This window comes from Acinonyx jubatus, chromosome E1, assembly GCF_027475565.1.
Source record: "Acinonyx jubatus isolate Ajub_Pintada_27869175 chromosome E1, VMU_Ajub_asm_v1.0, whole genome shotgun sequence".
In the NCBI taxonomy this organism is placed as follows: domain Eukaryota; kingdom Metazoa; phylum Chordata; class Mammalia; order Carnivora; family Felidae; genus Acinonyx; species Acinonyx jubatus.
The window spans coordinates 19050468-19066715 of NC_069397.1; the positions used below are offsets into that span (position 1 = coordinate 19050468).

At 51.8% G+C, this 16248-nt stretch overlaps 1 protein-coding gene across 1 annotated transcript in view; it reads left to right on the forward strand.

Annotated features, from left to right (window-relative positions):
- Positions 1–16248, forward strand: part of RAB11FIP4 (RAB11 family interacting protein 4) — a 123280-nt gene that overhangs the window by 41688 nt on the left and 65344 nt on the right. Inside the window, exon 3 of the mRNA XM_053212825.1 lies at positions 1346–1434. Within this exon, the coding sequence (XP_053068800.1) occupies positions 1346–1434 (89 nt within the window). The remainder of the gene's footprint in view (positions 1–1345; positions 1435–16248) is intronic.

A 16248-nucleotide genomic window follows, 5' to 3' on the forward strand; every position in this document is an offset into this window, starting at 1 on the left:
TAGGGGTCTCTCAGGATCCCGTCCAGCTGCAGAAGCTGGCCTGACTTGGGTCTCAGCTGGGATTCCTCCCCTGGGGACTGAGGAGAAGGATCAGGCTCACCCCATGCCCACGGGACAGTCATTTCCTCCCTGCCCATCATCTGTCCTGTAGAGAAAGGTTTTCTGATTGCTTTCCTTTCTCCTCCTTGAGTCCTCCTCCGGGTCACCTCCCTCCAGGATGACCCAGCTCCCGGGCAGTTTCCCAGGACACAGGACTTGCAGTCTGAAAACTAGAACAGCTGTGGGCAGACCCCGGGGCACAGTGGATGCCCATCTTCCTCCTTCTCTCCTGTTCTCTTTGTTTCCTCCCCTCTCTCTTCCTTGGGACTCCTCAGTCTCTTCCTCTCTTCCCCGCTCCCCTCCTTGAAGGAGCAAAATACAGTCCCTCTCTTTTCCCAATTCGAAGGCCATTGTGAGGCACCTCCAAGGATCAGAGGCCACTCATGGCCACTCTTACCACTAAACTGCTTGTCTGGAGAAAGCGGCTTGGGCCACCGGGCAGGCAGACTTGTTCAAGCCTCCCTGCTGGCTCTGAAGAGAACACAGGCCTGCAAGACTTTCCTGCCATCTGTGAAGGAAGCCATGTTTTCCTGTCAGGATGAACCTTTTTCTGTGGGGCACCTGCGGCTCTGGGAGGGTGGGAAGGAAGCAGGAATCACTTCCTTGGAGGTGAGGGCTGACAGGAAGTGAGCTGAGAGGTTGGGAGGGGCTGCACGCGGCCCCCACAAAGCCTTCCGCAGCGTGGACTGTAGGACCGCCATTGACTGGGCCTGTCATGTGCCCACGCCAGGTGCTTTGTGGGTTTGACCTCCTTTGTCTGAAAAGATATGGGGGCATTTGCTCAGGAACCACGGAAGGAGGCCATCTGTGTGACGCAGTCTGCAGGACGCGGAGCCATGCTGAGGGTGACCCTGTCCTAGATGTCCTGGAGTTTACAGGGCCGTCGAAGGCCTCGACCGCAGGGGAGTGTGTGCATTTGGAGTGTCTGTGAACGGGGCAGGGAGTACTGTCTCGTGTCCCTTCCTCCAGAGAGGCCTCCTTGATTTCTCTTTGCCCCTGGCCTGCCCTCTGCATTTGGGAGTCTCTCTGTTGTGTGTTCTCTGTTGGGGTCAGTGCGTCTCAGCTCCACCGGCAGAGCCCAGGACCAGCCTCTCCAGGGCTTGGTGTGCCATCTCTGCCTTTGAAGGATCAGCTGGGCTCTTGGACACTTGGGCCACCTGCCCCCCACAGCCCTTCCTGCCCTAGGCCCGTGGATCAGAAGCAAAGCTGCTGAGGTTCTGACCCTGCGCTGTCTGTCCGTCCGCAGGGTGCGAGGAGCTGCTGAAAGATGTGCTGTCCGTGGAGAGCGCAGGGACGCTGCCCTGCACGCCCGAGATCCCAGACTGTGCGGAGCAGGTAAGAAGGGGGAGGCCCGAGGCCTCCCGTGAGCGGGTGGAGGAGCCTCCCGAGGCGCTGCCTTGGCCTTTATGATCTTTTTGCTTCCGCTCCACCCTGTTGGTGTCTGGGATGCCCCAGGGCCTCCCCTTTCGAGGACACGTTGGCTTCAAAGTCAAGAAATAGTTTTTGGAACCTGAGCAGCCAGGCCCCTTGCGAGCCACGGCAAAGAGGGTAGGGACTGGGGGGTCCTCACGAAGCACTTGGCTCCCCCTCTCTGGTTCCAGGGAGCAACTGAGTCAAACAGGGGAAACGACAGACTTGAGGTCAACACCAGGCAGGACTGCATTTTGTTTTTCTTTTCTCCTCTGCCCTTAACCCACGGAGCCAACTGGTTCCTGTGTGGTTTTTCCCAAACAACAAGCCCCACCGGGTCCTCGGTCCGCCAGTTTTCCAACGCCAAGCAGGCATCTAGCGGTTCCGTTCCGTTCCAGAGTTAGTGCAGACCCCAAGGGTCACGGACGCAGTCCCACGAGCCTGCCCCACCGTGGGGCAGCTACAGATGGGGTGCCCAGGCTGCCTGCACTTGTGCTGGCTGCGGTCCCCACACCCCCCCTCGGGTTCAGTAATTCACCGAAACAAGTCACAGAACCCAGGGACACACCGTACTGGCGACCATCAGTTTATTACAAAGGACACGACTCAGGAAGAGCCTAATGGGACAGGTGCAAAGGCAAAGCGTGACGGGGGCCGGGGGCCGGGGGCCGGGGGCCGGGGGTCGGTGAGGCGATCGCATGCCGTCCCCAGACCCACCGGCTTCCCCGCACATGTGTGCGTTCAGCAATCGGAAACTCTTGGAACTTCGAAAACCTGACGTGCAGCCTGGGATGGGGGGATGGGCGAGCCGGGTGTTCCCACCTTCTAATCACACTTGGGTCTTTCTGGTGGCCAGACCCATCCCGAGCCTCTCTAGGGGCCTCCCGGTGTCACCTCCTCGGCAGGAACGCAGCCATGTCGGGAAGGGGTTCCCTATGCGTGACTAAAGGCACTCCCGTCACTCAGGAAGTCCTGAGGGCCTGAGGAACTCTGTGCCCGAGGTGGGGCACACGCCACAGCCCTCATGGCTGTTTTCCTTTATCCGTGCCCAGCGGTGTGTTTGTTAGAAAGCTTCGGAACTCTCGTTCCAAACACTTGTGGCTACACCCTACAGACAGACACAGTTTAAGATGCGTATATTGACAGGCTCCAAGGGCCCTTCTGGCTGAGACACCCCAGGGCTGGAGGACGATTCGCTCGGTTTGTCATCCAGGCCAGCTCCAATACCTTCTCTCCGCCTCTGGTTGGTGAACTCCCCCAAACAGAAGTATTTTCCATAGCTGAAGGAGATCCAAGACCCCAGAGGTCACTTAGGCCAGGTGGTGGGGTCAGGATTGGGACTGGATGAGCGGGAGTCCACACAGAGGGCTGTACTGCTGAGGGAGGCCAGCAGAATGATATTGGAGAAGCCAACGCTCAAAGGCGGCAGAAGCCAGAGCCAGGCACGGGGTGCGGGGCCAGGGCCCCCAACACAGAAGCCAGGTGGCTGGCCTCCAGGGTGCTGTGCCCAAAATGAGGGCCCCCCAGGGATGAGTGCAGAGAGCTGGGCTCCAGGCCTGCCTTGACAGGCCCAGTGGATGTGGGGTGAATATGTATTTGAGCCCAGCTAATGGGATGTGGGCCAGGATCAGGGCAGAGGACTCCCCATGTGGGACAAACACAGAGCGTCCCCAGGGTTTTGGGGTGGACCCCTCGTGGAGAGCTGAGCAGGAAGCCAGGTGAGGAGGAAGGCTGTGGGGTCACCCAGGACTGGGTCCACACCCCACTTGGGCCACTGACTGGATATGCACACCGGACAAGCCGCTCTCAATCCCTCTGCGCCTCAGTTTCCTCAGCTGTAAACGGGGCTGGGCACGCAGGTCTAAAGGACCTGAGGAAATACGAATTTTCTTATTAGCGAGTACCTGAGAGCTGCCTTCCTCCCGTGCCGCGTCGTGGAGGTCAGCACGAGAACGTGGTGCTCATCAGCTTTACCCTCGGACACTGGTGTTTCAGTAGCCTGTCAAAATGGAGGCCTGCCCACGAGGAGCTGGGGGGCAGGGGGTAGCCGCGGCCAGGCTCCCCACCAGGGTCACCCGGGAGGCCCTATCCCCGCAGCCACGGGCTGCTCGCCTGGCCCCCATGCGTGGCCGTCCACGCTTCCAGAAGAAAAGGTGGGAAACAGACACGGACGCCCTGGGCTCCAGGAGGATGCTCTGCTTTTAAACAACACTATTTTCCAGAATAAAAAGAGGTTAGAGAAAAGCGAGAAGCACATGCCAGTCGAACCTCAGCAGCCCCAGTACCCCTCATTTTCTCTCTCTCAGGACCTTGCCTGCGTATGTGTTTTTATTCCCCTGTGTTTAAGCCCCTCCGGGGGGATCGCTTCATGCCCTGCATGTGGGTCTGGCTCTTTCAGGTGGCTCGGTTCGGCGGGACCCTGGGGAGGTGGAGACTGATCACTGCACACACTGCTCAGCCTTGTTCTGGAGCATCCAGTGGGGCAGCTCGGTTGACCCAGGGTCTGTTCCTTACCATGGACTCCTGAGTGCTGGGAGGTGGGAGGCAGGGGGGAACAGGTCAAAGTCCAGCCTGCTGGGCCTGTGGGCTCCTGCAGGGACAGGCTGTGAAGGCCAGAAGGCCCCGGGTCCCCGTGACGTGTATGAATCCACTTCCTGGCTCAGCCTCCTCTAATGTGCGGCTCTGGGCTCCCTTCGGCTAAAGGCCCACAGCTCCTCAGGTCGGGGGAGCAGAGGGCGCCAGCCTGGGCAGGTCTTAATCCGGTGGACCAGGCCCTCAGCACCCTGCTGTGTCCCAGCTGTCCCCTAGGGGTCAGCTTGAGACTGACAACAGCCTGGTCACTCAGGCTTCCAAAGTGCTGCCGGAGACGAAAGCATAAGGGTGGTTTGGGGACCACGTAGGGATGACACGCTGATGGGACACCCTGGGGTGGGGACCTGTGACATCACCACTTGATGAGGGCCATCGTTAAAATGGTGAGACACTTTAGTGTTGCTGGTGGCCATAGGCACCCCGCACATGAAACTCTGGCCACTGGCTGTCACCGCCATGGCTCCCAGCCTGCTGTGCAGACTTCTGGGCCATGTGAGTCCCTCCTGGGTGGGTGCCACCTGTGCTGCATCAGTTCTGGAACTTACCGAATGTCACCCTAACTGTGTCCTCAGAGCCTGCGACACTGGGGCATCCAAAAGCGTCCCTGAGGCCTTAGTAAACCCAATGGTTGAGCGAGTTTCCCAGTGCAGGGGGGATGTGAATTTGGTCAGGGGATGCTGGGTGTCCCTGGTGTCCATGGATGAGTGTCCCTGGGTTAGGGACACTTAGGAAGCACCCTGGGAATCCCTCCCAAGGCTGGCCCGCTCAGTGGGCTGGCCCTTGTCCTCTTTTCTTTACAGCCCTCCATCTATATAGCACAGGGGTCTCCGTGGGGAGAGGGCATGGGCAGGTGTGGAGAGCCCCACTGCGGGCCCAAGAGGCAAGGGGGTGGTGCCGTGGAAGCTGACCCCACAAATGCTGGGAGATCCGGGGCCCTTGGTCATTCTCCTTCGTGGGCCAATGAATAGGGAACCCCATAAAATGAATAGGGCATCAAGCCACCTGCTTCTCCTGTGAAACTGCCATCTCAGTGAATGATGTCACCAGCCAGCCAACCCCCAGGCCGGAAAATCATTGCTGCCGCCCCCACGTCCAGCCGGCCTCGAGTCCCCTGATCCCCGCTTGTTGCCTTGTCCTTCTCCCCCTGCTGCCTACAGCTCTCTTCACCATCCCCAGCCTTTCTAGACCCTTAGCCCGGTGCCTCAGGATCTTCCCTAAGGGGCTGCTCTCTCACTCCCTTCTGGGACCCCTCATCACCAAAGGGATAAAACCAAGTCCCACCTCCTCCTCCAGCCTCGCCACCCCGAAATCGGTGACAGCCAACTCTTCCTCATTCTATGAAAAGGCTGAGTTCTCTCTTGCGTCCCAGACTTTGTATAAGTTTTGTCTTTCTCCAGGGATGTCCTCCCACCCGCTGTCCCTGGGCTAACTTCTGCTCAGCATTAAGACTTACGCTTCCTCCAGGAAGCCTCCCCTGGTTCCCTCTGCTCCAGCCTGGAGGAGGACCTGCCCTGAACTTCGTTGAGGCCCTGGGCCTTAACCTCAGCCTCCAGGGTGGCTCCAAGTCCCCTCCATAGTGACACCATTTTCACCCTGTGGTGACAGGACTCAAGCTGACCCTGTCTCCATATCCAGCACACCCGTATTCATGCTGCATAGAATGTTCTGTAAGTATTTCTAGGATTAGAAATCTAAAAATGGAATTGCTGTATCAAAGAGTGTGCAGACCCTATTTATTTTTTATTTTTTGGCTAAATGGCACTTTCGCCCTCTCTCTCTCTCTTTCTCTCTCTCTCTCTTTAAATAGGCTCTACCCCCAACATGGAGCTCAAACTAACCACCCCAAGATCAAGAACCCCTTTGTTCTACTGACCAAGCCAGCCAGGCACCAACATTTATTTCTTTTTTTTTAAGAAATGCGTCCAAATTTTTCTTCTAAAAAGGCAGTAGTGATGTATCATCTGACCGTATGTGAGAGTGTCCATTTCCTCACCCCTTTGCCAACCCTGGAAGGTCTCCACCTACCTGCCAGTCTCCCCTCCACTCCTCCCTTCCCTTCTCCGCTCACCAGCCTGATGGAGGGAGACTCCCCCTTGCTTTCTTTGCATTGCCATTTATCTACTAGTGAGGTAGACCATGTGTCCTGTTCACTGGCCCTTTGGATTTCTTCTTTGGGGAGTTCATAGTCTTTGCTCATTTTCCTTTGGGTTGTTTGTCTTTCCCTTATTGATTTATAAGACATCTAAATATATTCTGTCAATCTTTATGCATTTTGCTTGTACTTTAATCTTGGGTTTGGTGTCTTTTATTGCACAGAATTTTAAAATTCTTACGTGATCATTACCAGTCCTTTTATGCCATTCACATGTCATGCCTTCTTTATCTCAAAGCTATAAACGTATCCCCCTATATATTTTTTTTCCAATACTTTTAGACAAAACGTGTTTATGCTTAGCTCTTTGACCCACCTGCAGACTATTTTTGCTTTTGATAAGGGTATAGTCATCCGGCATCATTATTTTCAAAATGTTGCCAGCTGTTCAAGCTCCTACTATCGGATAGTCTCTCTTTCCCCACTCATTTGAAATTTCACCCCTTTCTCGTATGCTAAATTTCCTTATAAACACAGATTTCCTTCTGGACTCTGGTCTGTTATATTGATCTATTTGTCTATCTATTTCTAAGCCAAAACCAGTTCAGCTACTCTCGCTTTATAGTTTGATATCTATAGAGGCAGTCTCCTTCATCCTTCTTTATTTAAAAACATTTTTTTGTTATGCTCACGTATTTTCTCTTTGAGAATATTCTTTTTTGCCAAAACCTGTTAAAAATCCTGCTAGAGATTTTGTTTGAAATTTATACATCACATGAAGGGAATTGGCTTCTTTACAATATTGAATTCTCTCATCCAGGAACATAATATATCTCTTCATTTATTCTGGCTTTCTTTTACGCCAGGACTTCAGAATAGTTTTATTTCTCAAATAGATTCTGTGTGTTTCTTCGTAGGGTGACTATATTTTCGAGTCCCTATTGCTGTTATGTGTAGAATCCTTTTGCTGCGACATTTCCTAATTGGTTGTGTCTGTTGTATAGGATAGCTTTTGATTTGGGGTGTTGATCTTGTCATGACAACCTTACTAAACCCCCTTATTAGCTCTAGTATCTCACTTATATGCTATTTTCTAACCTTCGCTCGATATACTCATGTAGCTATATGACTTTCCTGCATGAATTTATTTTTTTTTTAATTTTTTAAATGTTTATTTATTTTTGAGAGAGAGAGAGAGGAGCCCACAAGCCCAAGTGGGGGAGGGACAGAAAGAATGGGAGACACAGAATCTGAAGCAAGCACCAGGCTCCGAGCTGTCAGCACAGAGCCCGACACGGGGCTCAAATCCATGAACCGTGAGATCATGACCTGAGCTGAAGTTGGATGCTTAACAGACAGAGCCACCCAGGTGCCCCGACTCTGTATAAATTTAAATAGCAACTTATTATTTCGTCACAAGAAGACAACCACATTTTTTTTTAACCAGTTCCTCATTGTTAGCATATATGTACATATATATTAATGGAATTTGGGGGGTTAACAAAAGCAGTGTAACCATCATTCTTGTAGCTAAGTGGTTCCCCATGACAGCAATCATTGCTTTAGAGTAAGTCTGAGGTTGGCATCCTACAGTTCCTGTGGGCCAAACATAGCTGCCTGTTTTTATAAATAAAGTTTTATTGGAACACATTCATCCCTGTTTGCTCACCTCTTGCCTGTGTCTGCTTTCACATTACAGTGGCAGAGTTGGGTGGCTACCGCAAAGCCTACACTATTTCCTATCTGCCCTTTACAGAAAAAGTTTGCCAACCTTTTGGATAAATCCTGCTAAGTGGAAACTATTTTATCAAAAGGATGCACATCTTAAAATTTCTAATACAACCACCAAATTCCTTTCCAGAAGATGTCTCATTTACTCTCCCATCAGGATTGTACCCTTTTGGTACGGGGTGTTAAAGGATTTCTCAAATCTTTTTAATTTGAGAGGCTGAAAAAATTAGGATTGCTCTTTTGAATTAAATATGGTTGAACTTGGGGCGCCTGGCTGGCTCAGTCAGTAGAACATGTGACTCTTGATCTCAGGATCGCAAACCCTGCGATGAGCATAGTGATTGCTTAAAAAATAAATAAAATGAAATACGGTTGAACTTCTTAAATTACATTTATTGGTCATTAGGAGTCCTTTGCTCATTAACTGCCTGCCCACATTCTTCACCCTAGTTTCTTTGGATGTATTAATATTCATTGATTTAGAAAAACTAGAAATATTAAATTTTCTTTTCTTTTTCTTTTTCTATTTTTTTAAATTTTTTTAATTTATTTATTTATTTCTTTCTTTCTTTATTTATTTATTTGTGAGAGAGAGAGAGAGCAAGCAGGGGAGGGACAGAGAGAGAGGGAGACACAGAATTGGAAATAGGATCCAGGCTCTGAGCTGTCAGCCCAGAGCCCGACATGGGGCTCAGACCCACAAATCATGAGATCGTGACCTGAGGTGAAGTCGGACGCTTAACCGACTGAGCCATCCAGGTGCCCCTCTTTTTCTTTTTTTTAAGTTTATTTACTTATTTTTTTTTAATTTTTTTTTTCAACGTTTATTTATTTTTGGGACAGAGAGAGACAGAGCATGAACGGGGGAGGGGCAGAGAGAGAGGGAGACACAGAATCGGAAGCAGGCTCCAGGCTCCGAGCCATCAGCCCAGAGCCCGACGCGGGGCTCGAACCCACGGACCGCGAGATCGTGACCTGGCTGAAGTCGGGCGCTTAACCAACTGCGCCACCCAGGCGCCCCTTTATTTACTTATTTTGAGAGAGACAGAGACAGCACAAGGGGGGTGAGGCAGAAAGAGAGGGAGAGAGAAACCCAAGCAGGCTCCGTGCTGTCAGCTTAGAGCCCCATGTCGGGCTGGAACTCAGGAAACGTGAGACCATGACCTGAGCTGAAACCGAGAGTCGGATGCTCAACCGACTGAGCCACCCAGGCGCCCCAGGTATGTTACATTTTTTGACATACATTACAAATATTTTTTCAGCTTGTCATTTGTTTTTAACTTTGTTTATGACAGCAAGTTTATAATTCTTTTATAGCCAACTCATCAATCTCTTCCGTTATGGCTTTGGCTTTTGGTGTGGTGCTTAGAAAGGCTTTCCTGCCCAAGACCGTGGAATTAGTCTATCTTATCTTTATTTTGTGTATTCGGTCTTTATATTTACAGCTTTGATCCATGGAATTAATGTTGATGTCTAGAGTGAGGTAGGGATGTGCTTTCCTTTTTTCTCCTCTGCCCCTCCCCCTCCCCCTGCCCACCTCGCCCCCCACCCTGGGAACCAGAAGCTCTTTCAAGGTTACGCAGCAGCCCTCCCCGATGGCAAAACAAATGGGGTTTGCTGGGCATCCAGGCTCCAGGCCTGGGCCCAAACTGGCCCTTCTGCTCATATTCAGAAGGAGCTCTGCCCAACCGCCACCCCTCCCCCCCCCCCCCCCCCCCCCCCCCCCCCCCCCCCCCGTCTTGCCAGGACAGCTTTTAACAATCTGCCCTGTGCTTCTGTCTGGAACTGGCCCAGGGAGCTTATGGCCTGCAGGTCCACGCATATTGTTGCCTAACTTCATCCCTCCTAGAGCGAGTGTTCCTAAAACCGCTTGTGACAATGGCGCTTTTAGAGTCTAAAAACGCTTTTTCTGACAAACGGCGCTCTGATTCAGCTGTGCTGCTGGGGGTGTGGGTGGTGGTATCCTGTGTGCCGATGACTGGTGAGGCGAGAGGGTGTCTAACTCAGCGGGCTCAGCGAGGGGCCCGGCTTCGTCCTTTCTGCTGAATATGGCCACAGTATTTCTCTATGTTCGATACCTCCCTCCTCTTGAAGGAAAGAATAATCCTCTTGTCCCAAGCCTCCTAGTTTGTGTCAGAATGAAAGATCTTTGGGTCGCATCTCGGGGGAATAACTGAACTCTGATGAAAATGGAAGTGGCTGGGGCAGAAGCAGAGCAGATGCTGACGGGCCTTTCATTTGTCCCCCACGCCCCGTCCTGGTGTGCCCTGGATGGCCTGTCCCCCACCTTCTGTCCCCAACCGTCCCTGCCCTGGGGGCTGGGCTGAGCCAGCCACCAGCACTGGCTTCTCCGGGCACTCGTGTGTTCCACCTCCTTCCTGCTCCCCCTCCCCCCCCCTTATTGATCAAGTTCACGCTCACCTTCAGAACCTGGACTCACGGAGTTAGCACCTGAGCAAACTTTGGAGCGTGGCCACTTACATCTCATCTTGAAAGGGTTTTGTTTATTACCCTGTAAGATATTAACCAATTTTGCATCTAACTTTGCGGTTTACTGTCAGCATTATTTCTTTCACTGACTATGCACACCTGGATCTCACCCGTTCTCCTTGAAAGCAGCTGGCTGCCCCAACATGCTGGGTCCCTCATTAATGAGTTAAGTAAATTTTTGACACAGGTAATTGTGGGAAAACACAAACGCGCACAATCACATAAGGACGGATGTTAGTTCTCAGAAGCAGCCCAGTCCGAACTAGGGGTTCTCAACCCCGGCTACACGTTGGATCCGTGTCGGGCGCTTTCAAAACATACTGATGCCTAGGCCCCCACCTCCAGGAGATTCTGACTTAATTCACCTGAGGAGGGGTCCTCTTGTTTATTTTTAAAAGTTCCCCAAGTAGCGTCTGGGAGGCTCAGTCGATTAAGCATCTGACTCTTGATTTCGGCTCAGGTCATGATCTCACGGTTCATGGGTTCGAGCCCCGAGTCGGGCTCTGTGCTGATGGTGCATAGCCTGCTCAAGATTCTCTCTCTCCCTCTCTCTGTTCCTTCCCTGCTCGCTTGTGCACTTTCTTTCTCTCTCAAAAAAATAAACATTAACAAAAAAAGTTCCCCAAGTAATTCTAACACACACCCAAAGCTGAAAAGTAAATGTCTACACTGTGAGTTCTCAAACTTTGCCACGTATTTTAATTGCCTGGGAGCTTTTAAGATTCTGGATACCCAGGCTGTCCCTCAGACCTGTCAACCCAGAATCTCTAGGGTCTTGCCTTTTTAAAAGCTCCTCAGGGGGCACCTGGGTGGCTCAGTTGTCCAACTTTGGCTTGGGTCATGATCTTGTGGCTCGTGAGTTCGAGCCCCGTGTCAGGCTCAGTGCTGACAGCTCGGAGCCTGGAGCCTGCTTCAGATTCTTTGTCCCTCTCTCTCTGTCTCTCCGTCTCGAATAAATAAACGTTAAAAAATAAAAATAAAAAAATAAAAGCTCCCAGATGATTCCATGAAGCCGTGACCCTGTAACATGCTGGTTCATACTGGGACAATGGACACTGGAGCAGCATGTGGGTTCAAGAAATATCGGCTGCCCTTTGACTGGTGTGGGATTGCAGGGCCCTGCTCTGAGGTGGCCGCCCTCCGTAGAACCGGGCTGCCCGATGCTCAGGCGCAGGGAGGGAGCATTCTTGGGGTCCAGTGAGCCATGACGCTGCTTTTCCAGCGAGAGGCCCTGCAGGGGCCCGTGGGGCCTCTGGGTCAGCCAGGCCGGGGTGTTCCCTGTGTCGGAGCCGAAACAGGAATCGTATTAGACGTTCCTCACCTGCGGCCCAACGTAGAAACCTTCTGAGAGCTCAGGCTTCTGCTACAGAAGCTACAAATTTACTTTTCCTCCAACGTTTTACCTTGAAAGTTGTCAACTCCAGGAAAGACGTAAGAGTCGTGCAATTGAATACCCATTTATCCGGCTCCCAACACTTGCTTTTTCTGTGTTTGTGTGCCTGTATATCCTTTATTTATTTGTTGGTGGACCATCTGAAAGTTCATGGCAGGGGAGCCCGGGTGGCTCAGTCAGTTAAGTGTCTGACTCTCGGTCTCAGCTCAGGACTTAATCTCAGGGTCATGAGTTCAAGCTCTGTGTTGGGCTCCATGTTGGGCTCTGTGCCAGGCATCAAGCCTACTTAAAAAAAAAAGTTAGTTGCAGGCCTTATGACACTTCATCCCTAAATACTTGACCATATTCCTAAGAGCAACGATGTCCTCTGACATAACCACAATACGGTTCTCACTTGTGAGGAGTTGAACATGGAGGCGATATATTATTTAATATAAATTCTATATTCAAGTTTTCCCAATATTTTTGGAACTTTTTTTAATTTAAAAATTTTTAATGTTTATTCATTTTTGAGAGACAGAGTGTGAGCGGATGAGGGGCAGAGAGAGAGGGAGACACAGAATCTGAAGCAGGTTCCGGGCTCTGAGCTGTCAGCACGGAGCCTGATGCGGGGCTTGAACCACAAACTGTGAGATCATGACCTGAGCCAAAGTCGGACACTTAACCGATTGAGCCACCCAGGTGCCCCATAACTTTCCTTTTTGATCTCAGGTGCAATCTAACATCACATGTTATATTAGTTGTCATGTCTCTTTAGTCTCCATTCATCTAGAATAGCTCACCAGCCTTTTTTTTTTTTTTTTTTTTTTTTTTGCACCCTTAATGACATTGACATTTTTGATGAGTTCAAGCCAGTTGTTCCAGAGAATGCACTCAATTTGTATTTGCCCATATTGATCATCTAGCCCTTTGGGGTAGTGCAATTTAAATCCAAATTAAAATGGGGGTGGAGGGGAGCCTGGATGGCCCAGTTGGTTAAGTGTCAAACTTCGGCTCAGGTCACGGTCTCACGGCTCGTGGGTTCGAGCCCCATGTCGGGCTCTTTGCTGTCAGTGCAGAGCCCGCTTTGGATCCTCTGTCCCCCTCTCTCTGCCCCTCCCCCGCTCATGCTCTCTCTCTCTCTCTCTCTCTGTCTCAAAAATAAACATTAAAATAAAATGGGGTGGAGGGTGGGGAGTTCTACTGGGTTTGTTTTTCTGCTCCATATGCATTTAAAGTGCCCATTGTTGGTGCCTACTCAACGGGCCTCAGTATTCCCAGTGGTAAAGCAGCCAGCAAGTGGGGTGTGGGGATAGTAGGGGAGCACCGTGAGGCACCTGTCCCCAGAATCGGGAGAAGGCTGCCGCCCTGGTGCCGTGGGAACATGCCATGGGCCACGAGGGTGTCTCTGCAGCTCACGACGAACCTTGGCACCTGGCCCCAGAGTGCAGCATGAGGAGACGGGGGTCCTTGCTCTATGGCAGTGGCCACATCTCCGCCCTCTCTGGGCTGGTGTCCGCAGCAGTGAGATAAGGGCATCAGAGTAGGCGTCGTGTTCTCTTGGAGGGCTGATGTCAGGAGAAAACTGTAAAATGGGGCCAGTGGGATAATTGCATGGGCCTTGGGGACTACGTGGGGAAGACACCTGAGCCTCTGGGATGCTGTGCATGGCATCTCTCGAGGCACCCAGGCCTGACGGGCCCTGAGCACCATCTTCCTGGGATCCCAACTGCAGCGCAGGAATCAGGGAAAACCTCATCAGACATTAAAACGCATCATTCACATGCGTTTGAAAGATAAGAAGGAGGACTTTTATGTTTGTTTATTTATTTATTTTGAGAGAGAGAGAGAGAGAGAGAGAGAGAGAGTACAAGCAGGGGAGGGGCAGAGAAAGAGAGAATCCCAAGCAAACCCTGCACTGTCAGCGCAGAGCCCGACGCAGGACTCAAACCCACAAACCGTGAGATCGTTTCCTGAGCCAACACTGAGAACTGGACGCTCAACCGGCTGCGCCACCCAGGCGCCCCAAGAAGGAAGTTTTAAAATAGTTGTCTTTGACAGGTTGCTCTTTTGAGTCCTGCTCCTGTAACCAGCTCGGGTCCCCCGGCCTCTAGAGTGTGGCCACTTTATATAAGGTATCACTATTATTGCTGTTTTAATGATAATAAAATAAAAGCGATGTCCGTTTTCATAACAAAACTGGCCTTGGCTGGGGAGGGAGAGAAACAGAAATTGGACCCTGGGTGGCTGGGGCCAGGGAGGGGCTCCCCGGGCAGGAATCTGTGGACGACATGATTTCACCTCTTCCCACGGCTGGCCTCAAGGAGGCTTGGTTCAAGCCCCCTTTGTGTGGGGGCTGCCCTACCTTGCAGGAGCCCTTTAGGCCAGATCCTTACCAGGCACGGCTAATCCTCGCCCGGGCTGCTCTGAACCCCGGGACAAGCTCAGGGTTGAGTCAGGAAGGCTGAACGCGCATTCCACTTGCCCACTTTCTCTGTGTGTCCTTGGGCAAGTCGCTTCACGTCTCTGAGGCTTCTTCATGTCCACAGGTGTGACATCAAGGGAGTCATGCCTCACTCACACATGAAATCATGTTGCTAAGGGTCCTGACGCAAATGAGGCCCTCAGTAAGTGGCAGGGTTGTTTTTTTTTTTGTTTTTTTTTTTTGTTTTTTTCAGTTTATTTAGAGAGAGAGAGAGAGAGAGAGAGAGAGAGAGAGAGACAGCGTGCGTGGGGTACAGGGTAGCAGAGCGCAAGGGAGAGAGAGAGAATCCCTAGCAGGCTCCACACTGCCAGAGCAGAGCCCAACGTGGGGCTCAAACTCGTGAACCCACGAGCCCCTGACCTGAGCCGAAACCAAGAGTCGGACGCTTAACCAACTGAGCCACCCGGGTGCCCCGGTAAGGGGTAGCTTCGATTGTCTTCTCAGTGTGGCTCCGATCACTGAGGGGAATTCTGGAGAGCACAGGTGACATCTCCTTCCCTTCCCTCCCCTCTCCCAAAGGTACCAACTGTACCCACACACGGTGCCCTCCTGGGATGGTGGGTGACGTGACCCTGCTCTGACAAAGAGCGCTCCTCTGCCTGAGCCCTGGGTCCCAGGCCCTCTTGGCTGCTGGAGGACGAGCGCCCGCGGCCCCAGCCCTGGTGTTGCCACTTGCGTGCAGCGGATGTAATATCATGATGCCCACCTGAGCCCATCACCCCTTTCCTCAAAGCTCTCTGCACCCACTTTCTCATCTCTGTTTCTGCTCCCCCTCTCAACCCTGTCTTGGCCCCTCTTTTCATGGTCACCAGGGTTTCTGCCTTGTCCAGTCCGAGGGTGGGTTCTCATTCTCGTTTTATGGGAACTCTCAGCAGGACCTGGTCCAGATGACCTCCCCCTTCTCGAGACTTCTCCCCTTCGCTCCACGGGCTCCCTCCTACCTGTCCATCTGTTCCTCCTCAGTCACCTTTGCGGGCTTCACGCCCTCTGGCTCCAGTTAGGTGGTGGTGGTCCCAGGTCTGGGTCCTCAGCCCTCTGCTCGTGCTCACCTACACCCACTCCTGGTCCCGGGGCTCTAAATGCAAGGTTACCCGCCAGCTCCCGGCGGTATGTCCCCACTGTCTTTGCCTTTGGCTCCAGACTCCTGTATGCAGTCATGTCTGACACTAAACCCCTTGTGCCTGCTCTGCTCTCTCTGCCCCAACGGCTCCCCCCCACCATCAGCAAATGCCATCCTGATGCTCAGACCAAGGGCTGGTTAATTTCTTTTTTTATTTCTTTTTTCCTTTTTTTAAAAAGTTTTTTTTTTTATTTTTGAGACAGAGGGCAAGTGGGAGAGGAACAAAGAGAGAGGGAAAACACAGAATCAGAAGCAGGCTCCAGCTCTGAGCTGTCAGCACAGAGCCTGATGCGGGGCTCGAACTCATGAACTGCAAGATCATGACCTGAACTGAAGTCAGACGCTTAAACAACTGAGCCACCAGGCGCTCCCACGGCTGGTTAATTTCTTACTGCTCATCATCTTAGAATAAAATCCTAAACCCCGATGTCTCCCTACGGCCGACGCGCTTTCAATGTTGCCTGAAATCTTTGGCTGTGTCTTTCCCCTCTTCCCCATGATCCTGGCTTTCCAGCCAAATCTTTGTATAGCTGCGCTCACATCCTGTGAGTTTCAGCAAGAAAAGTCACCTCCTCAGAGAAGCCTTCCCTGACCATGCATCTCAAGGAACCCCCTCCACACCCTGTCCTTGCCGCCATCCAAACATCTGTTTATTTCCCTTAGAGCCTGTGCCACTGTTTGCCGCCATCTTGGTTGTTGATGTGTGTCTTTTTTAAAAAATTTTTTAAGGTTTATTTATTTCTGAGAGATAGAGACAAGTGTGAGTGGGAGAGGGGCAGAAAGAGGGAGACACAGAATTAGAAGCAGGCTCCAGGGTCTAAGCGTTCAGCACAGAGCCTGATGCGGGGCTCGAACCC